General features: G+C 40.0%; 3 protein-coding genes across 5 annotated transcripts; 2 read left to right on the top strand and 1 right to left on the bottom strand.

Annotated features, from left to right (window-relative positions):
• Positions 1–714: 714 nt before the first annotated feature.
• Positions 715–6642, bottom strand: LOC145489895 (small ribosomal subunit protein uS2-like). 2 transcript variants are annotated; one of them, XM_081468975.1, is made up of 8 exons: positions 6616–6642; positions 5123–5294; positions 4575–4693; positions 4112–4255; positions 3310–3540; positions 2676–2783; positions 1817–1843; positions 715–1050 (listed from the first exon to the last, which is right to left on the bottom strand). In XM_081468975.1, exons 2-8 carry the CDS (start codon positions 5253–5255, stop codon positions 805–807), a joined length of 1008 nt encoding a protein of 335 aa, XP_081325101.1. In that variant the 5' UTR covers positions 5256–5294; positions 6616–6642; the 3' UTR covers positions 715–804. The 2 variants fall into 2 exon arrangements, with proteins under 2 accessions (XP_081325101.1, XP_081325102.1); XM_081468976.1 differs by lacking the exon at positions 1817–1843.
• Positions 6643–6675: 33 nt separating this feature from the next.
• LOC145489894 (evolutionarily conserved signaling intermediate in Toll pathway, mitochondrial-like) lies at positions 6676–10292 on the top strand. Its single transcript, XM_081468974.1, has 3 exons — positions 6676–7742; positions 8812–9004; positions 9989–10292. Exons 1-3 carry the CDS (start codon positions 6945–6947, stop codon positions 10126–10128), a joined length of 1131 nt encoding a protein of 376 aa, XP_081325100.1. The 5' UTR covers positions 6676–6944; the 3' UTR covers positions 10129–10292.
• Positions 10293–14025: 3733 nt separating this feature from the next.
• On the top strand, positions 14026–19780 carry LOC145490716 (neural cell adhesion molecule 1-like). 2 transcript variants are annotated; one of them, XM_081469806.1, is made up of 8 exons: positions 14026–14617; positions 14778–15120; positions 15239–15280; positions 16022–16162; positions 17620–17766; positions 18284–18436; positions 18803–18972; positions 19105–19780. In XM_081469806.1, exons 1-8 carry the CDS (start codon positions 14495–14497, stop codon positions 19270–19272), a joined length of 1287 nt encoding a protein of 428 aa, XP_081325932.1. In that variant the 5' UTR covers positions 14026–14494; the 3' UTR covers positions 19273–19780. The 2 variants fall into 2 exon arrangements, with proteins under 2 accessions (XP_081325932.1, XP_081325933.1); XM_081469807.1 differs by having other exon boundaries at positions 19116–19179.
• The last annotated feature ends 1067 nt before the right edge of the window (positions 19781–20847 follow it).

The following is a 20847-nucleotide window of genomic DNA, read 5'->3' as shown; positions in this document are numbered from 1 at the left end:
GTTGTAATGGATCTTGGTGGCCCTCAACAGGCTAATTGCGATGCCATTGTAACATAGCGACGAGGCTCGGGGAACTCGAACACGTTAAGACTAAGATACATTTTTTAATTCATCCCTCAACCCCGACGTGTTTTCGTTTCGTTTCAGTCCCCCAGGCCCCGATGCCTAGTATCGAACATGCTAATTATAAATAGCTGTTGACATGTCCACGGCCGGACTTTTGCTGAGCAACAACTGTAACTTCGTACATACCCGTCTGTCGAAAGTCAGTTTACCGTACTGTTTCCATAGGTTTATACCAGTGGAGCTGTAAGGTGGCGTCAAACAAATTTCACAATATTATTCTTCGTCCTCGTCCACACTGTGCCGGAGAAAATTGAAAACGCAACAATCACTGGCCATTTTGGATATGTATTTGAGGAAAACTAGGACCAGAGAATCACACGATTATCGCGACGTCATCGTTCTCGAAAAGCTCCGGTTTCAAAAATTTTCCGTCCACACTAAAGCCTAAAGCCGGCGCCGGTTTTCCATTTCCTCCGCTTTTAAGAGCGTTTCCGAAAAGCTCTGTTTTCGGATTAGCGTGGACGGTAGGTCTAAACGTAGAAATATGGCTGCGTTTTCAAATTTCTCCGGCGTAATGTACACAGAGCCTTATCTGAAGTCTTTTTGAAACAGGGAAGCTCATAACTGAAATGTAGTTAAATCCATGAACACGTGAAAATTCAGACAAAGTGGGAGTTTTTATTAAGTCTCTTTCTGACAAGGCAGTACATTCAGCATCAATACACAAAGGGTCACAGTTTAGGCCCACTCTGCTCCAGCACTCTTTCCATCCTGCATGGTGACTGAGGTTCCCCAATCTCCGCTAGGCTGTAGGTCATCAGCTCCCCATTCTTTGGGTGCAGGGTCAGCCCAATCCTTGGTCTCTGCCCAATCTTTTGCGGCAGGAGCAGCAGCTTCAGTACTCCAGTCTCGAGATGAACCCCAGTCTTCACTGGCACCAATGGCGGGAGGTACAGTAGGAGCCCCCATTTGTTCAGCACCCCACTAGAAATGAAACAATTTTTATGCCAAAATGTAAGAAAAGAATTACCATAAATCACCTTTTAGTAGTGTGACTTATGCAACTACCATTTTCCATTTTCAAGCCCCAACAACTATATAGGTTTCAAGCTAACCCCAATGCAAGGTTAGAGGTCAGAGGTCAAAGGAACAAGACGTTTGAAAGAATTTTTTTCCCTTTCAAGTGGAGTGTTTCAACACAAGCACTGTTCTTTCTAGGTCAGAAACTTTTGCCACTGACACTACCTTGGGAACTTACTTAAGCCTCGTCATTGCTGACACAAACTTAACCAAGTGAGGACACCAGAACGTAACCATGAGCACAAGCACAATCATAAGCTCAAGCATGCTTCGACAAGCACAGTCGTAAGGGACATGTTTCATTCTTCTAAGCTTATGATGTGCTGCCTTTTACTATTCCAGTGGCACATCCAAGAGAATAGCTGTTCTCAGTCTAGGCTTCCATCTTTTTATGTCGCAGTTCATTATTGAATTTTTGAGAGAGAAGTGATGGTATGTACTTTTCAGGTCCTTCCTTTCTGGTATCTGTAGTTTTGTGAGATTCCAGATTTCTCCCAAGCATCAGATTTCATTGTTGGATACCAGGGGGTGGGGGGGGGGGGGGATATTACTTTGGGAAGTGTGTATTTCTTTTGTAACTGTAAGGTGTTGGGCTTCTGAGTTTTCACGCAACATAACTTGGTTTCCTGTAACAAGGTTTGATGGTGCATGAAAAATGGATCATTTATACCTCTTTAGAAACCCACTGTTGATTTGACTGGCCAAACAATGTGGAATATAAAAATAAGAACAAACACAATGAGTTAATGAAAAGAAAGGATAGACTACCGCATCAAGAAGATGTGCATGTGTTGACAACTTACTAAGCTTCCTCAGCAACACTTCACCATAGCTGTCCCATGTTACTACGGTGTAGCTAGTAGTCACCTTGTAACTACTGGCTCATGATGAAAAATCTGAAGTCACTGAATTGGGTGAGCAAGTATTTTTAAGACGTGTCCCTTTGAACAGGACTATAAAATAATAATAATAATAATATTGTCGCGGCTAATCGCCGTTGCAAAGTACAGCAACGACGCAGCTCAACAAGGTCGAACCGAAAGCATACACAAGTATTGGTAGTACCACTGGAAGAGGAAGGTGTCAGATCAGGAACAAAGGTAAGGTAAAGTCTGCATTTCCAGCCCATTATCTCCCGGGAATCATGGACAAAAGTGACGGGAAAGTTTGCATTCGAGTCTAGTGGCACATCAGGCACATTTCTGATCTCCACTGAATGAGAAGCCAGTTCATTGCAGGGTTATCCACAGCATTTATTTTCACTAGTGCCTACACTGTATTTATACACCTGGATGAAGACAGGCACAGTTAGACTGCAGGGTTTTGTCCAAGAACAGAACACAATGACCCTGGCCAAAGCCCTAACCCTGAGCTAATCATTTGGCCACCACTCCTCCAACAGTGCTTTTCAAAAATTGCCATTTAAAAACTCAAGTACCAGTTTTCATTGATTTGAAATATTTTCTTTCCTCTGTAATTACCAAGTACTTCAGTGATCCCTTTAACAGAGAGATAGCAGTGTCACTCACCTCGCCAGTCTGCTGGTCAACTGCACCACCCCACTCAGTGAGATGACTGGTAGGCTGCTGTGCCTCCTCAGTTTGATGTTGAATTGCAGCCTGTTCTTCTTTCTCAGCCTGATAACAAAATAAGAGAAAGTTAGCCTACCACTAAAAGGGCTCAAGTCCATTTTCTAAGGCATAAAGCATGTAGAAGCGACAACTTCCCTTCATCCTGAGTCCACAGATAGGTTACCACATCAATATTGCCAATACAAAAGGAAATAGAAGAAACGTGAATGAGGACTCTCTACTTGTGGATGTATGTATATAAAGTCAAATGCAGCAGTGTTGAGTGTGAAATGAATTTCCTTGGTGTTTTATTAGGGATATCCTTGAAAACTACCAAAACGTATTGAAAACTTTTGTTCTAAATATGAAACCTTCAAGCTGGCAGATAAAATACTGCTTGAAACACACCAAAATGCTCAACTCGAATTCCAGGTCTTCTCTTGCCAACTTTTATGATTGCAAAATCGATAATTTCTTTTTATGGCATGGTGTGCATTTCAATTAAAATTTTCCAGTTTAGATGGAAGCTTATTTAGAGGAGGGACAGTTATTTGAGGGTGTTTGTCAAGGAAAAACAGTAATTTTTTGTCACCTCTTCTGGATCCCTATAGAAGTAGAGATCAGGCATAATTTCCCATGGAATCTGCCGGCTGATGCTGCCACGCATGCGGAGCACCTCCCTTGCCAGCATCCACCACATTAGACCAACAGAGTGTGCACCTTTGTTATTGCAAGGGATTGCTACATCCACATGGCGCAGTCGAGAGTCGGTGTTGCAGAATGCAATAACTGGAATATTCACATAGGATGCTTCTGTTACAGACTGAAAAAAAGTGACAAAGCTCTTAAAAAACAATGCACTTAATTAGGGAGAATCGTCAGTGATAGCATTACTTTGAAGCCCCAAAACGGACCTAGGGTATAGGAAAGCCAACAACAAAGGCTTGATTCAGAAGACTTTGTTACTTACTTACATGTACTGTCCGGAGGTGAGAATGGCTACTTATAAAGAGCTTTAGAAATAGTTACAAAACAGACAAACTTAAAAACTCAACACCTCCTATTTTCAAGTCTAGCAATAGGCTTTCTTCAGAAATTTGACTGCCAATTTGTTTTCTCCAGAATTCTATATTTTTCCTTCTAAACACACATTCAACATCTACACCAAGTTTTCATCATCAAGGGTGCATGTGAAACTGCAAATTTGTTCAGGCACTGGAATATAATAATCAGTTATCATTCTCAAATTAATGCAAACTGTGTGGATAAGTACTTCAAAATTAATTTTTGGTTTCATATGGTAACATATTTTTCACATCTATTGTGTTCTGCTTGTCTAAAGGCTCTCAAAACATGGCCAATCATAAAAAGAGATCAACAAAATAAGATGTTACCTGGTGATCAGTATGTGGATCACACACAACTAGCAACCGTGGTTCCCTGAAGGCTGCTTGGATCTGATTGGTAAACGTACCAGGAGTGAAGCGTCCAGCAACAGGAGTAGCTCCAGTGTGGCTTGCAAATTTCAATATAGCACGCTATCAAAAATAAATCACAACCAGTAAATAAAAATTCAACTGCTCTAAACAAGCCTAAAGCTTACCATCACAACAAGAAAAATTCTAATAGCTTTCTACATGTACTTTGCAATGGCAATTTAATACATTTATTAAGAAATGAAAAGTGTGTTTTAGTATTTCAAAAAAAAAGAGAGTAAACTCTATTTTTATTCATAACTAAATTTGTTCAGCATGCAAAGGAAATCCAATCCAAAACAGGACTTCACACTTCCTCCACCAAGTGAGACATTTAGGGTTAAGACGTTCAGAGTGAGGAGCCATCTGATTATCAACTTACCTGTCCATATGGCCTTGCTGAGATCACACAAACATCAGAAGGATTTTCAATCCCAACAATGATACGAGCTGCAAGGAGCAGCTTTTCCCATGTCTTTTTTAAATTGATGATGTGAACACCTGGTTAAAAACAAAAGCAAAAACCTCTTTCACATGAGCACCAAAGGGGCAGACCTGACTGTCCTTATTATGGAGGTAGGTGAGCTAGAGGAAGAGCTTATACGAAATTGGTTTCACGATGACCAAGTTAGCTTTCCATAAATGATAATATAGCCCTGTCTGTATTATAGAGGTGCCTGTAAGGCAAATTTTAACTGTAGTAGTACAGAAAAACCTTTCCTTGGGGACACCTCCACAGTATATAGTAAATTCAATATTATTAAGACACCAGAATTCATACGACTCTCTACCTCCATAATAATGACAACTTTACTATACAAACACTCAGCTCTATCTCTTAGGTCTCCAGACTAAAGAAGTTCAAATGTACCTTACACTCGGTGAAAAAATCCAAAACCTCACATAAAGAGATCCACTGAGAATTCTTACCATCGGGTTTTCTTTTGTAAACATAACTTTCCATTTGAAAGTCTACATTGCTAGCACCAAGATGAACTCCAGCAGCAAGTAGCTTTAAAACATCTTCTTCCTTTAACTGTAGAGCTTCAATGCCCCCAGACATTATGCTTTGCTGTGCCAAGAAAAGTGACGACGGAACAACCTGTTGCGCACAAGGTAAAAAGTCAGGTCAAATAATGCTATATCTACAGTGAAGAAGAGACTGCCATGTATGAATGCTATACAGGAATAGCTGCTATGTATGTGCTGCTAGATGGAAGCAGTTTTTTTACCTTATTTACTTTTTGTGGTTAATATTTCAAATCAGTGTGTTGGCACTGTTATACAGTGCAAAGGGGTTTCATTGATGTTTTCAGCAAGAGGACAACTGGTTTTCACAGGTGGGTTAAACTTTTAAACTGAACTTTGTTATTAGAAAAACTTTCCTCTACATGTTCAAACCAAGTGGGCAAAATCATCCTCACAAACGGTCAATCTGCCCAGTGTCCAACCCAAGAACATGTAGAATTAACCTGTTTCAGACAATTCAGTTAAATTCACACCCAGTGTATGCTACGGGACCAAATTAACTCAGAAGTTGTGTAGATGACCGTGTTTCATACATGTATACACAGTAATATATTGAGGAATACAGGAGATTGCATGGAATTTTCATCCTTAAGTAGGTGTTTCTAAAATTCACCCCTCCAACGGGAAAATTCAATACCTTTTTTAGAAGTTCAACAGATGGGGAAGACCATTCAGAAAATTGACAATCAAGGGAGTATGCCCATGAAGTTAAATGTAAACCAGAACACCCCCATCCCTGGAGAAGTCATAAGATTGTTACACCCTCTCTACAATCTGCTCGATCAACCCAAGAGTTCAACCCCAAAAGAAAAGCCATGAGTCTGCTATAGAACTGAGGAAAGGTATCCTGACAAGTAAATAATATTTTTCTATTGTGATGCTCAGGTACCTTTGCTTGACCAACCCTTGCATGCTGTGTTGGGAATCTGACAACTAAAGGTGACTAAACAGACACCTCAGTAGGAGTAGAACATATCCTTAATCAAAGTAACCATCTTAAAAAAACTTTCTCTCTTTTCAGTGACTACAAACTTTCATATAAAATCACTGATTGAAATAATTAAGCTTAAATTAATTCATGTACGGTCATCTTATTGCTTACTGTCCTTGATACACTACTCAGGTTATAATAGCCCAATGTTCGGACATATTTCTACATTCATATCCTAAAACGATTTCAAGATAAAAGGATAAAGTCCTAATAGCTTAGATTTAATTTGTCTCTTACGATCTACTACACAAATCCATATTTTTGACCCAATCCACCTTACAAAGGGAAATAAATTGCGATAAACATAGAGTCCAGCCAATGAAACATAAGTAGGTGAAGTTTACAACAAATAAGGACCTCTAATACAGCAATAAAAGGAAAGGAAACAGACACTACTCCTTACTCTTGCAAAAGCCAACGAGGGCTGGAAGAAAAGAGAACGAACGAGGAAGACCACGTGGTACTTGAAGCAAAATTTCAGGGGTGGACAGCTCCCTTTCGAAGGGCTTTCACGAGTAAGTGGGGAGGGGGGGTAGAATACTAGGTCAAATCATTGGACGTTTCTTACCCTCCTCCCATTGAAATAAATTTGGCCGAAAAGATTCAAAATGGAGGACGGAGGATAGAAAGACGGAGATCTTTTGAGGTGTATAATAATATATGTAGCCATCGTATTCTCCCGCGTTGAAGATTTATCGTTGAAACATCGATATCAAGATTCAGTTAAGAAAGATGCATTGCGCGCGAAATTTGGTAACGATAGCCAGGAGAGTTTGTGATGACCATGTTGTACTCAAGTGTTACTCTCCTCTTGGTTGGATGTGCTTGTCTAGAAGGCAAATTTGCTCCACTGAAAGTTTACGTCGTAAATCCGAGGAGGAGCTGAAAGAAGAAAACAGTTACGACGAAAGGCTTGCTAAAATAAGAGCTGAAGATGCAGCAAGCACTAAACTCGTTCATCTGAAGGTCAATCCTAAGGTCAAAATTTCGGAAACGGTTGTCTCCAAACACGTCCATGCGTTTGAAAGGGCTGCCTCTTTTGGGAGAACAAAAGAGAACTTTCATGGAGTGATTGACAGTTTTCTTGCCAAAGACAAAACTAGGAGAGGGCATATGGAGTTTCTTAAGGCAGCCATGCACTATATGGAGGAATTTGGTCTTGTAAAAGATGTTGAAACATACAACAGAATGTTGGATGTGTTTCCCAGGGGACGCTTTGAGAACAGAACTCTGTTTGATGCCATCTGGGCAAAACAACACCCTCAAGCCATACTTGCTTTGGACATCTTGACCATGATGGAAGATAATTGGCTCTTGCCTACTGAGGAAACCTATGACATTTTGTATGAAATTTTTGGCCATGCCAGTCAACCTTTGCAGAAGTGTAAACGACTGGTTTTTTGGTATCACAAGCTGGAGGAGATGTTTCCTAATCCTTACCCAAAGGTTTTGCCTGAAAGTGATACAGAACTGAGTAAGCTTGCTCTTGCTAGAATGACGAGAGATGAACAGATTATAACTATCTACAAGGTAATATCTGTAGTTATAATTAATTTCTCAAACTAGTTGGGCCATACCATAAAATCCAACATTAAAGCCCTGGGCTTATATAACTTGATAAGGGGTTTTGGATGGGCTTATAAACGGGGGGCTTATGTCTAGGAGGGGGGAGGCATATAAGCAGAATTAAAAAAAATATTTCGGAATGACGAGAGAAAACCTATCTGAGAGACAAATTAAAGCTAACATACCATTACAGTTAGAGCCATTACCCTATTACCCTATTTAACAATTAGACCACGAGGCGGGGGGTAAATAGCCCATGAGGTGAAGCTGAATGGGCTATAGACCTGTGGCCCTTGAGGGCAAAGGGTCTAATTGTTTTAGTATCACCCAACTAGTCGAACAGAAAAGGCAATAATAAAGTTGGCAAATGCAAGTTGAAGAAATATTTATTTGGGAATAAAATGAAAGAAAGCGTCACGCTCAATTGCGCCAATTTCGCTACTCAAGGACTATTACTAATAGTCCTCTAGTAACGTAGTCTATTAAAATGTAGGATTTCCATTAGTCCACTAGTTGGGGGATACTAATACCCAATTATTACCCTATTAGCCTATAACTTTCAATTAAAAATTTGGATGCAAAAGGAACGTACTTATACAATAGATGGGCTTATATCGGGGGGGGGGGGGGCTTATATCAAGAATAATATCTTTGTTAGCAAATAGAAGGGCTTATAACTGGGGATGGGGGGGCTTATATCAAGAATAATATCTTTGTTAGCAAATAGAAGGCTTATAACCACGGGGGCTTTAACATGGGATTTTATGGTATATGTTATCAAAAAGCTCAGTTGCTTAAAGCATTAAATTGGGTTTCTGTGTTATAAAATGTCTTCCTTGATGGGATGCTAGGCCATCCCATCCATCACAGGTCATTATGCCAGGTCATTCCAATAGTACACTGATACCCATTTATACTCGACCTGTTTCAATAGGAGCACTATAAGAGACCCAAGAACACAACACAATGAGGTTGGAAGTCATACCAACTAAAAGTTTGTTCCTACTCGAGTTTATTTTCTTTTGATTCTCAGGATAATTCTGAAGATGGAATACAAGAGTTTTTAGTTGGTGCTCAGACAGAGGGCCAGAAGAAAATTTTGGAAAATTACGACTCAGACAAACCATTATATGTCGAGGGACCTTCCTTTATCTGGGTCCGTCGACTTCAAAGACATTTCTTCACCCTTAGAACTGATGCTGAACTTGATGAGGAGAATGGAGAAGGTAAGGTTACAATCTCGAAGTAGCAGTAGTTGACACATCCTTCAGACTACATGTATGTTGATCAAGTTTATTGGATGTATCAATACTAACCAAATAGAACCAAACAAATTGAAATGAAAAAGATAAGTGAAATATACTAGGAATTAGGCAATCAAGTGTAATTCCAATTTTGGTTCAAAGCATTATTGTACACATTTTCAAAAGATATGTAGACCAACGTTTTTGGTTTGTCATCACAGCTTGGCTAGTCCCAAGTCCTAATTCCCCGCGGTTTCTGACCCAACTGGATGGAAAATTCACGTTTTCAGATGGCGCAAAGGCGTTGAAAAAAAGGGTATCCAATTTTTTTTTATTTCCATTTCCATCAAGCGGGTAAAAAAATATCTGTCCAATACACTTAAAAGTTTATTGAGAGACCACTAAATGAAAAACATATTTCCATCAACACTGCTCTGTTTCCTACAGGGGTGCTATGTTATGGAACAGCCTTTCTTGTGAACTCTGATCTACAGTTTCTTTAAGCAAATTTAAACGTAAACTGCATCATCACAGCTTTGAATTGAATGTGGCACTGCGTCCTTGAAAAGCAGCTTTATTGATATGTTAGGTTATTATTCTTATAATACCATAACAATTATTAGTTAGTTTTGCTCAGCAGACTTGGATATTTTATACTTTTAAGTTGTGCTGAAGGAATTTTTGCCATGTACAAATAAAGTTATCAATCCATCAATGGTGTTGCTCATTTTGAAATGTCTTTTCTGAGCCCCCTGATATAAGCCCCTCCATTTATAAGCCCCCTGATATAAGCCACCTGATATAAGACCCCTTATATAAGACCCCTGATATAAGCCCCTCCATTTATAAGCCCATCCAAAACCCCTTACAAAGTTGTTATGTATAAGTCCAGGGATTATTAGTTGCAGTTTATGGTACTTAACTTTTATAAACAACAATTTAACTGTTTTTTCTTGTTTCTTTTAGGAAACGTTCTTGCTATCTGCATGAGTCATGCAAATGCCAGTGAAGAGTTACTGAGATCATGGATAACACATCTTCAGACTGAAAACCCACAGTTAGCAAACATCAACATCATCTTTAATCTCAGTCAAACTCAACAATAAGTTTTTGAAGAAAAGATTAGTTGGTTTGTGAAAGAATTTGTAGACCTTATTTGGAAGTAGTGATTAAATTGCTATGGGAAAGCAAATTCTATCCGTGTATTGTTTATAGGCACAAAAAGATTAATGTTAACTAAGAGGAAATAAACATGTTTTAGGATAATTTACATGTTTGTGTTAGGTGTGTGTTTGTTTCTGTAATAGGCCACTTCCAAGGTTTCTTTTGCCTGTGTGTCTAAACGAAACCATTCATATGGAAATGTGTTCTGCCTACAGGTTCATTTTCATGCAAATCAAACTCATTTTCATATGAAAGGTTTTGCACTATTAGCTTGGTATGACTCTGGTTGTGAGAGATGGCCACAAAGTTATTCATGGGTGGAAATATCAAAGCAGGTCAATCATGCAGCAACTCTTTTCATCCATCAAGGAATGGAACATGTAGTGATGTATGGGTTTGAACCCCTTCCCCCCCCCTACCCCACCTACCCTAACAAAGAAAAAACCTCTCCCCTTCCTTGATTGTAGTCTATACCTAGTGTCCAAGCTAAGCAATAGTCAAGATCACCAAATTAAGTTATCAAGCCAAAAATGTGTCAATCTATGGCCACTTACCATTGTGACTGTTCCTTCAGTGATGGCGGAGTAAGTGATGCAGTGTTAAGAGCGCTCACCTTCCACTAATGTGGGCTGCATTCAAATCTTGCCTAGTTCCTAGACCTCAATATTCACCGCGGACAATCGTTTTCGGGTCACGTGGTCCGGGCAACTCACCTAAATCAGTTGACCGTGAAGGCCAGGAAGAAAGCCGTACAGGAACACGGCAAATTCGAATCCTGAATACGGGGTCATAGACGAGTTGAGTTTGTTGTTGGTTTTCAAGATATGAACCAATTTCGGAGATTTGAAATAAGGTATCGATTGTTAGGCCAAGTCTAAAATAGGGTATGATAAATCAAATATTTTGGTCCGAAATACGGTAACTGTTACAGGAAACGAGCCGCACGCTCCACCAACAAGTTCAGGAAGTCCCCCCGCCTAGTCTTGCAACTTTGGTAAAATATATCAGTTCTAGACAGGTATATTAAGGTGCTGTAAGGAGACTTATAAAAGCACATACAGACGACATTCTGTATTCTTTTTTCAGAGTAGTTATGAACTAGCGGTAGTTCACAACAAACGGGAGTTCTTCGGAAAAAAGCTTTCCCACTTACTGCATAGAAAACTTAGATTTACCAGGTTTTTTTAATGTGTTCCTTTCAGTTATTGATCATAATTCTATTTCAGTCCGTCCCGCGTGACCAAACTGAATCTCCGGTTGGGGGGTGAGCTCCCGGCATACAAAAAAGACAGAGGTTCCCGTCGAAAATTTTGAAAAGAATCCCCCGCGAGATCCTGTTTTGTGGGCGTGGCTTGAAATTCTGTTAACCCCTAAGAGATACCAAATTCTTTTTTAACCCCTAAAAGATACAATGAGCATTCTCGTCCTTTTTATGTGTGTGTCCCCCCGGGACTGAACGTGATCTTCTTTAATTCTCTTTTCTTTTTTGTGATTTATTTTTCTTTCGGGTCGCTATTTTTTCGAATAAAATGCTATCCTAAAATACTGCTAAAACCATCCAGCCTCTCAAATATTTTAAGAAGCTCCTGCAACCTCTTCGTATTCTCATTATTTTAAGCACTTGGGCATTGTTTTTGACGACACCAACATTCAAACTTTGTTTACTCAAAATACTATCGTGTTCATGCGATTTTAACATTTCGTTATTTATTCTTTCTGAAAGATATCACTGCATGTTGAGTTACGCTTTGTATTTTCAAGGGTTAGATTGAGCTGTGTTAGCCTAGCCTGCAGGAGATGTCGTGTCCTATTTTAATAGGATTTTAAAGAAGGTAATAATTAAAATTGTTAAAATTATAATCAAAATCATTTGTACACCTGTCTTTTAGCGAATCTGCAAAGTTTGCTGCTTCTATTTGCTCTAATTTTATTTACTCGTCAGTTCATTAGTCTGTTGAAAGACTCAGCCGAGGCGGGGCAGTAAAAGGTTGAGAGTATTCAACATTGCATTGGTCGTATAGGAGGAAGGAAGGACGAAACCACTAAAAACTAATGCACACGAACTTAGTGCAACAATTGAAACTCAGAAAAACGACTACGTTACGGCACTTCCTTTGGTAACGTCTACTACAAAATTGCTACCAGGCTGCATATATTAAGCTATCGCAAAGTTGTATTGATATTTTAGCAGAATAGTAAACTTTTGCAGCTGCTGGCTTTGCTTCTTTTTCTCATGTTTTGATTACATGTCTATAATGGCTTTAGGCGGAGCTTTCACTTGTGTATTCAACACTGACTACATCTCACTATTCGCTGGCTTATGCATTGGAACTACTAACAACACAGGTGAGTGTTCAAGAGAAAAAATAGTGTACTTGCATTTTTGCTATCTATTAAACATAACACTTCAACTGATAGATGGCTTTAGAATTGAACATTACCATTCCGCACGTTCGTATAATTTCAGCTTTCCACGCAATCCAGCTGATAAAATTGTAGAAACACTCAAAACTGCACTTCTACCTGAAAACTACAGCCTCATCCTAAAACTTTATTTCCTGTCTAAAGACTATACTTCCATCTCAAAACTACATCCTTCCACTTTACGTCGTGCGTGGAAAGCGTAAAATCTGTGCGTCTCATCAGCCTGCAAGCAAACTCTTTCGACTCCGGTTAGAGAAGCCATGCCGGAACAGAACTGAGCCCCTTTCCTTGGGAGTAAATCAATCAAATTTCCTACGGGAAGACTCCGCCTCGATGTCTAAGCTATAGCAGTTATACGTATTTTACAGAAAAGGTAACCCTTTCTTTTACGTTCATGCATATGGAAAATAGTGATTTTACTAGTGAGCGCTTCTGTTCGAGAATGACAGTTCTACCACTTTCTTTAAACTTTCAAAATCTCTCCAGCATGAGAAAGAAACCCCTTAAGGTGTAGTCTTGTCGTCTTGTCAGTTATATAGAGAGTAACCCCCACCCCCTCCCGGTTCCTTTCAGTCTTTTCCGAACAGGCTTGCAAGCGCGGCTTCGATGACTCACAGTAAGAAAAGTGCATATCGTTTCTTTTCCTAAATTAAAAAAGAAAAGTAGGAAGAACTGTTCACCGCCTTTGTAAAGTAAAATAGAATCACGGGCAGATTTCTTGCTACAAAGAGGGTCTCAATGGGGTGGTGACTTTTACGACTATCGGTTGATATGATATTGTTTTGGTTTTTACTTTCTTACAGCTAACAAATTTGTCATCGCTTAAAAAAGTTAAAAAAATTAGTTTGATCACTGAAAAACACATTTAAGGTCTTAGGACCGTTTCGGAATGAAAACTGACGTTATCATTATAAGAATTATTGCCAAAGATGAAGTCTCCACAATTTTTCCTGTACTACCAGGGTCATCAAGACACAAAAAGAAGTATTGACAAGAGATCTTAAGACTTTCACTTTCGTGGCTAATTATTTTTACGGTTAATTTGCTTTTACGGCTAACCGAACGGTTAAAATTTTCCAACGGTTAACCCCATCGAGACCCTGCACAAAGTTACATATCTGGTGCTGCACGTTTATTCTTTTTACTGCAGTTAATATCAGTGTCGCGAGCGAGACGGCTGAAATTCAGACTACAGTATCTCAAGAGCAAATATAAATTGATGACAATCGCAGTCCAATCGATAAGAATGCAGCTGATCACGTTTACTTTTCGGTGATTTTTGTTTGCCTTGTTAATAGAAAGACCTTCCGCTTAAAACGCCAAGAAAATCAGTTATGTTTATCTCAACTTCAGTAAATAGCAGAAACAAAGGCTCGAATCACATTGCAAACGTATAAAAATAGAGGTGATAGATTCAAAAGGTCGCAGATAGTGATCTCATGCGAGTACTTAAATGCGCAGTCAACGTTTTTTTTATTATTTTAAAAAGACTTTTAGAGACACGAACAAATCGAAACCCATTTCATTCGCGTGCAGACAAGCACGTGATTCTTGAGAGCTCTGATAAAATACTTCATTTCCTAAGAGGCGTTTTTATGTATGTGCCATAAATAGGTCAAAGAGGCTTTGTTACACAGCCACATAAAATACAGTTGAGGAATTAAAAGGTCTCATTTCGTGCGTTCGTATGTGGACTGGCATATTTCTTTGACTGCAAAGTTCGCCAAAAAAAGCAAGTTTTCACAGTAGACCCACCAAATTCTCCGCTTTTTTGAATTGCTTTTGCTTTTCTTCCTGGGTTGAGAGTGGCCATAGCTTTCCTTATTGACAATCTGTTTTTTTTATTAACGTTCTTTTTTGAATTGTAGAGATTTGCTTGACGCAATGTTCTCAGCTAAGATGATCTTGGTGTTTGCTATGCTGCAAGGCTCGGCGACTGTTTTCGGAAATCCTTTGTTTTCTGTAATTAACAAAGGCCTAGAGGGATGGCAACAAACCTATTGTGAGGTAACTGATCAGTTCGTAAGCTACCGCTCTAAAGCCCCACGGGGGTTATATTCCAGGAGGGGAACTAAATAGTGAATATAACCAATATACGTAGTTTCGCTCTGTGGTTGACTCGTTTTACCTACTGAGTGTCTGCTACCACACCCTTTTTTCACCACAGCAACTGAGACGATCCAGTGCAAACGTACAGTTCCCGTATTATTGTAAGCCAGGAGGAGTGACAGTAATCTACGTGAACGTAGGGCCAGGGTGGGTCAAGACCAATGGAATTTCTTACCTTGGCGCCGTGCAGCAGAACGCAGACGTCAAATTCATAACGGAGCAAGATGGCACCGGACAAATACTGGCCAAGTTCAAGGGTGCAATACTTAAATGTGATGGCATCTTCTCGAGGAAACGAAAGACATGCACAATACCAAAAGCTCTGAGACCATGGTCTGGCGTTATAACAGTGAAAATAGGACGCCATCCTTCGACCAGGTTTCTCATGTCAGGCACACCAGGCATGTATGAAGAGCATTCCTTCAGCACTTTCTGTGTCATTTTAATTTTTTAAGATCGGTTCAGCAAATATTAATTGCCAGCTCTCGTATCAAACTGTTTTGCTTATTTGCTTCACAGTTTGCCTGAATCCTGGTTTACAAGGTTACAATTGCGACCAAGGTAAGTAGGACTGCACTCTAGTGGCGTTTTCGGTAAATTATCGTAGACGTATCGGAAGGTTTTCGGAGTCTTCCTGTCCAATCAAAATTAACGCAAACGCTAAGCACATGTCACGTGATCTTGCCCGCGATATTAGCCAGAAGCTTACGCACTAAAAGGAACTTTCGGTATATTGAACGTTTCACAGCAGAGTACTGAAGGGAAGCAACTACGACCAAACGATCAATACAAATATTTCGACAGGCTTACTCATGATGAAGATTTCAGACGTTTGTTTTATGGCTAACTCCTTGAGAAGGCAATATAAACCAATTCCTGCGCTGTGACTGGCAGCCCGAGCGGGCAAGATGACGATATCTTACCCAATCGGGATTGCCAGCTGTGTCCCGAAAGAAATATGGTGTTATCTATAGCGTACCATGAGACATTTATTTATCGAGCTTGTTCGATTAGGATATTAGCCTTCATTTTTGTGTAATTGTGGTCCTCGACAACCTCTTTCCCAGTGTCTCTCTTTTTTCCCTGGGAGCGAGGTTAAAAAAAAAGAACCTGGCCAGTTATCCAGCCATTTTTAATTAAATCTAGTCTGTTTACGTCATGATAATACACAATAATTTTAGAATCGTAGAAAAATACCACCCTTGAACTTAAAGTAACTAAAAAATATGCAGTGCTAAAGACAACTTACACAGCATTTTACAGTTTGGCTGACATGTAAACCCTGCTTTTTCTTTTTATCAGACATCAACGAATGCGTCGTACATAAAGACAAACAGCTCTGTGCATGGAAAGATGGATGCGTGAACACCTATGGTGGATATAAATGCAAGTGCCCGCCAGGTTATAAAGTTTCGCCACAGGACTTTCGTCTTTGTGTGCCAGGTAAAGTACGAATATGGGAGACAATCACGCACTTTTCATTTAAAAAACACCACGTCGTCTATTACCGTTTCATTACCGTTACAAGCCTCATTCACAAGGTAATCCCTTTCAAGCTATTTTTAGACATATTACCCAGTTTTCCCGCGACTAATATCATCATCACGTGCGATGCGTGGATGTTTTCGTGGAGAATGAAAATTCGTGTAAGGCCGCTTGGGCTGTCACGTGAGTAAAATTCCAGGATTGGCTCAGTTCTGGACTCTACTGTTGTTTCCGAAATCGCCAGTAATCTAAAAGTGACTTGAGATGATAACCTTGGAAATAAGGCCTATAGTATATGGGGGGTGGGGGGGGGGGGGGGAGGCGTGCAATTTTCTCACCCTTCATCCTCTCTTACCATTACCGCATGAAAGAGAAAATAAAGAGTCCGTTAATCAGTTATTGATCTTTTTACAGATCTTTTTACAGATCCTATGTATACCAGCAGCATAAGTTTCGTTTGCGGTCCTTTGCATCATTTGTATTAATTTAGTTCTATTGGGCCGTATGTCTTTTTTAGATCCCATATGCTGCTCATTTTTAACATGGTTTTGCCGTGTGTTTTCTGCGGGACAGTTTTTGTCTGTCCGCTATCTCCTTATCGCGACAGCGACATGATATTCTGGAGTCTGCCTACTGTTCACGGTCACGCGTTTTGCTTGTGACATTGACCAATCCGCGGACATTTGAATTCGAGTTTCATCTAAGGCCATTACCTTGAACATTTAGTAGACAATAGATGACATTCGTCTTCTCGGTATTGGACTGGAACTAGCTTGCAATGGAGGCTCATACGGGGAATATCATTAAAAGAGATTAATGTAATTTGCAATTGAAAAGACTCCCCGTGTTAGCCTCATTTGCATGCTAGTTCCAGTCCGATACCGAGAATACAAATAGTCTATTGGTCCATAAGTCGGTTGCTCTACTTTTTGCCGCTACACCGTGCTAGCGAGACCCAACCAGATCGAAACAGTTGTCCATACTTGCAATTCTTGGCTTTCAGTTTGGACTCTGTCAAGACGTTGTCGCGTTAAGTTGTCACGTAGTAACCAGCCTTGCTTCATTGTTGTATGACTTGTGTTGATTGCGAAAATTTACATCTGGTACCATATTCTCTTGTTGGTACTAAATGTTGTTTCAGTCAAAATATGAATCCGGCTACACTCTATGCCGCACTAAACAACTAAACCTATTATCTGGGCCTTTCCTGGATACAGGATAACCGATATGCTGTTTTGTATCTGAATGAAGACTAGACTAGTAGCTATATTAGGGAGTGATGGGATTGTGTACTGCTAAATTCACAAACCCAATGGAATTAAAGAAATAAAGGAAAATTTAAAAATGTCGGTAAGGATAAAATAATTTCTAGGTCAGTACACTTAATGCTTGGGTTCCTGATTGTCTTCTTGCAGACGTTCCGAAGATCTTAAGCCCTCCACAGAATTTCATAGTCAAGTTTTTCCAGACTGCGACCCTCCCCTGCCGCTACAGTGCTTCAGGCCCAGTTATCATTAAATGGCAATTAGCCAACAGGATTATCGCCATAAAGCAACTAAATGGTTAGTAGTTGCAACACAATAGAAGGCAGAGTGGTGGCGATATGGTTAATGTTCTAGCTTGCTTTAGACTCTGGATCGAGCGGACTGGTTTGAGACCTGACCAGAGTCACTGTGTTGAGTTGTGATCAGTTCTGACCCAGTTCTTACGCAATACACTTCGTTCTCACAATGCCATTTTTCTGCCACGTGTATATGTAAATAGAAATGGCGAATTTAGACAATTTAATGCTGTGGGTAAACGTGCGTTGGACTAGCATGCCATACAAAAGGGGGAGGGGGTGGGGGAGAAGTAAGAAAAGTTACTAGTTACTTTATAGTGCTACGTAAATCGCAATAAAGCGAAGGAATTCTAACCCACCTAGATTTACCTATGACACTTCACCTTTGCATGTTAAGCTGCCTGAGAGCCTATTTCATCGGCCAATCACGTTGAGGTATTTTGATTGATTGCCACTGTCAAATATGGTAAAGTCAGTGAATTCCCGATTTAAGCTTGACCTTGCTACTCTGTCAACAGGTGCAAAGCAAACTCTTAGCCCTCGTCTGACGCTTCATGACAATGGAGACCTGTCAATCAAGAATGTGACTTATGGGGACGCTGGGAGATTTTTTTGCGTTGTGCAGAACGCCTATTTTGGTGCCTACGTCGCACACAACCTTAATATTGAGTGTGAGTCTCGCGTTGTTCTCCACTTACTTTAATCAGTAGTTATTGAACAATTTCAAACCTCAAAAATCATAAGCAATGAAAAATATTCTTGTTAAAAAAAAAATCAATCCTGGGTACAACCCGGCCCGGTAGTCAAAGGCTCGGAGGGAGTTAGTGACACCTCACTCCCTGTTGATTTTTGGCACACCCTAACTTTTGTGCGGTCAGAATGTGCGGAAACTCTTCTCTCGAAAGGGAGTGCCTACTACCCAGCATAGTAATGCTAAACCAAAGAAATTGAGAATTGATTGGAATGGTCATGTAAAAATCGCTCTAAAGTAAAACAGGTAGCGAACGCTTGACATCTAGTTTGTTTTCTCAATACAGCACGGCCACTCGTGGACGCTCTTTTTCTGGTCAACGGCAACCGTACCAGAAGTCACGTGTATCGAGTTGGAGATAACGTCACTATTGACTGTCTTGTGATAGCCATGCCAGTGCCCACTGTGACCTGGAGTTATGGTCAGCAGACAATCACAACAACAGCAAGAACTAAGGTGTTTTTCATGGATGCGTTGTACTTTATAGACCAAAAGCTTTATAATTAATATCTTATGTTGATTTGACTTTCCTTTTTGGTGTTGTATGAAGCAAAAATTAAGATGCTTTTTCTTTTGATCGTATTTAAGGTGATCCTTAGTAAACTTCCGAACTTTCCCCTGAACCTGGCAGGCGCCTTGCAACTGCAGCTCCGCATTACTGGAGGCAAGCATGCTGACACTGGTATCTACAACTGCACGGCTAAAAACCGTCATGGCGTTACAACCAAGACAATCAAACTGACTATCACGAAGTAGACGGCCTACACAGCATACTAAGTTGAATAAAATAACTTTAACGCAGAAATTAATGGTACTTTGACTAAGTTAAAACAAGATATAACTGTCACGAAATAGAGTAATTAACCTACATGGTGTCACACAGCTGTCACGCAATAGCCACTCGTTATATTACTGTGTGTCGTAAAATATAAGATCGAAGTAAATAAAATGCCAGTTAGTTTACCTTGCGTATCATTTGCCGTCATTATCGACATTCTCTATTATTTCTTGATCCGACAATCTGCGGAAAGACTCGGGACCATTACAAAAAAACATTTCAATCTTCCGTAAGAAAAAAGATGGCGACTGGTAGATTTACCCATAATTCTTAGCCCACGGAAACTTTAACAACGCTCATAAAAACATTCAAAGTTCTACAATCTTCAAACCTAGTGCTTTATGGGCTGTGCAGGGTTCGCAAGGTATTGTGGTAAAATGGACAGCCGCCATCATTTTTCCTTGGGCGAATTAAAGTGCGTGGAAAACAATGGGCAATCTTTCACAGAAATATGGGACTGTAGATTTGAGTACGAGTACGAGATCGAGTACGAGAAGGTTTTTCAATTCTAGTTTGCAGGCTTTGCATTATCACATAACATACCCATCTCTTCCCATGCAGATGTGTAGCACTTCTCGTAAGCTTGTAATTCTCTTCATTGTTAGCAGCTGTTATTGTCTTCGGGCTAGGGGCATTGTTTCTGTTGTTTGTTTTATTGTTCTCTCAAAGGGTATCAAGCCATTCATGCGTGACCTTTCGAGAGCTACTGCATCACCCTTCCCATGAGCTGCAGTCTCAACCTAAAATCTTGTCTAGTTCCTAGGCCTCGACATTTTGCCTCGGTAAATCGTTTTCGGGCCACGTGGTCTGAAATTAATTCACCGTGAAGGCCTGGGAAAAGCCATACAGGATCTACGCAACCGAAAACCAACGTGAAGAAAGAGGGTTCTGGAAAGGCACTGGTTTGAAATTCGGAAATCCTACTCGTACTCAACTTTGTAAACAAAGGTCCCTAACAACCTCTTAATTACAAACCGAGCACAAAGGCGGTACTAGGGAATATTGACCTGGGATCGTGGCAGTACGGACCGTGAGTGCAGCGAGTACGGCTCGAGAAAGCCAGGATAGAAAGTAGCTTATTATATTGCACTCGAACCGTGCTTGATTCAGTTTCTATATCAGAAGTTTCCAGATCTTCAGGATAATAAAATGCGCTTGGTGAGTATTCGTCTCGGTCTTCGTCCATGCTCAAAGGAGCTTACAACAGCTTGGTTGAGGAGGCGGCGTGGTCATCTTCCACCCGCTATCTGGATTTGTTCTCAGTAGCCCCGAGTTCAACTCCTGGTGTTGTGAAAATAGTCCACTGGTCAGCCTCCCACCAGTTGGCATTCTTAATAGTTTATGTTCCATTTGAAATATTTGGTTATTTATTTACAGTGTCTCCAATCAGCAAAACAGTGCTAAATACATTTGACACTTAAATAAAGTTATTTATTTTATTAATATTATTATTATTATTATTATTATTATTATTATTATTATTATTAATATTA

The sequence above is a fragment of the Orbicella franksi genome, chromosome 6 (genome assembly GCF_964199315.1).
Source record: "Orbicella franksi chromosome 6, jaOrbFran1.1, whole genome shotgun sequence".
Taxonomy (NCBI): domain Eukaryota; kingdom Metazoa; phylum Cnidaria; class Anthozoa; order Scleractinia; family Merulinidae; genus Orbicella; species Orbicella franksi.
Note: the sequence above shows the minus strand (reverse complement) of the source record. Positions and strands in the feature narration are given on the sequence as shown.

Coding starts and splice junctions, on each gene's coding strand:
- LOC145489895 (XM_081468975.1), bottom strand. CDS start 5,255: ATGTCTGGGGGCATTGAAGCTCTACAGTTAAAGGAAGAAGATGTTTTA. Junction 4,694..5,122: donor TTACAAAAGAAAACCCGATG/GTAAGAATTCTC, acceptor GTTTTTAACCAG/GTGTTCACATCATCAATTTA. Junction 1,051..1,816: donor AACAGTGGGTTTCTAAAGAG/GTATAAATGATC, acceptor TTTCATTTCTAG/TGGGGTGCTGAACAAATGGG.
- LOC145489894 (XM_081468974.1), top strand. CDS start 6,945: ATGCATTGCGCGCGAAATTTGGTAACGATAGCCAGGAGAGTTTGTGAT. Junction 7,743..8,811: donor AGATTATAACTATCTACAAG/GTAATATCTGTA, acceptor TTTGATTCTCAG/GATAATTCTGAAGATGGAAT. Junction 9,005..9,988: donor TGATGAGGAGAATGGAGAAG/GTAAGGTTACAA, acceptor TGTTTCTTTTAG/GAAACGTTCTTGCTATCTGC.
- LOC145490716 (XM_081469806.1), top strand. CDS start 14,495: ATGTTCTCAGCTAAGATGATCTTGGTGTTTGCTATGCTGCAAGGCTCG. Junction 15,121..15,238: donor TCTCATGTCAGGCACACCAG/GCATGTATGAAG, acceptor TTTGCTTCACAG/TTTGCCTGAATCCTGGTTTA. Junction 16,163..17,619: donor CTTTCGTCTTTGTGTGCCAG/GTAAAGTACGAA, acceptor GTCTTCTTGCAG/ACGTTCCGAAGATCTTAAGC.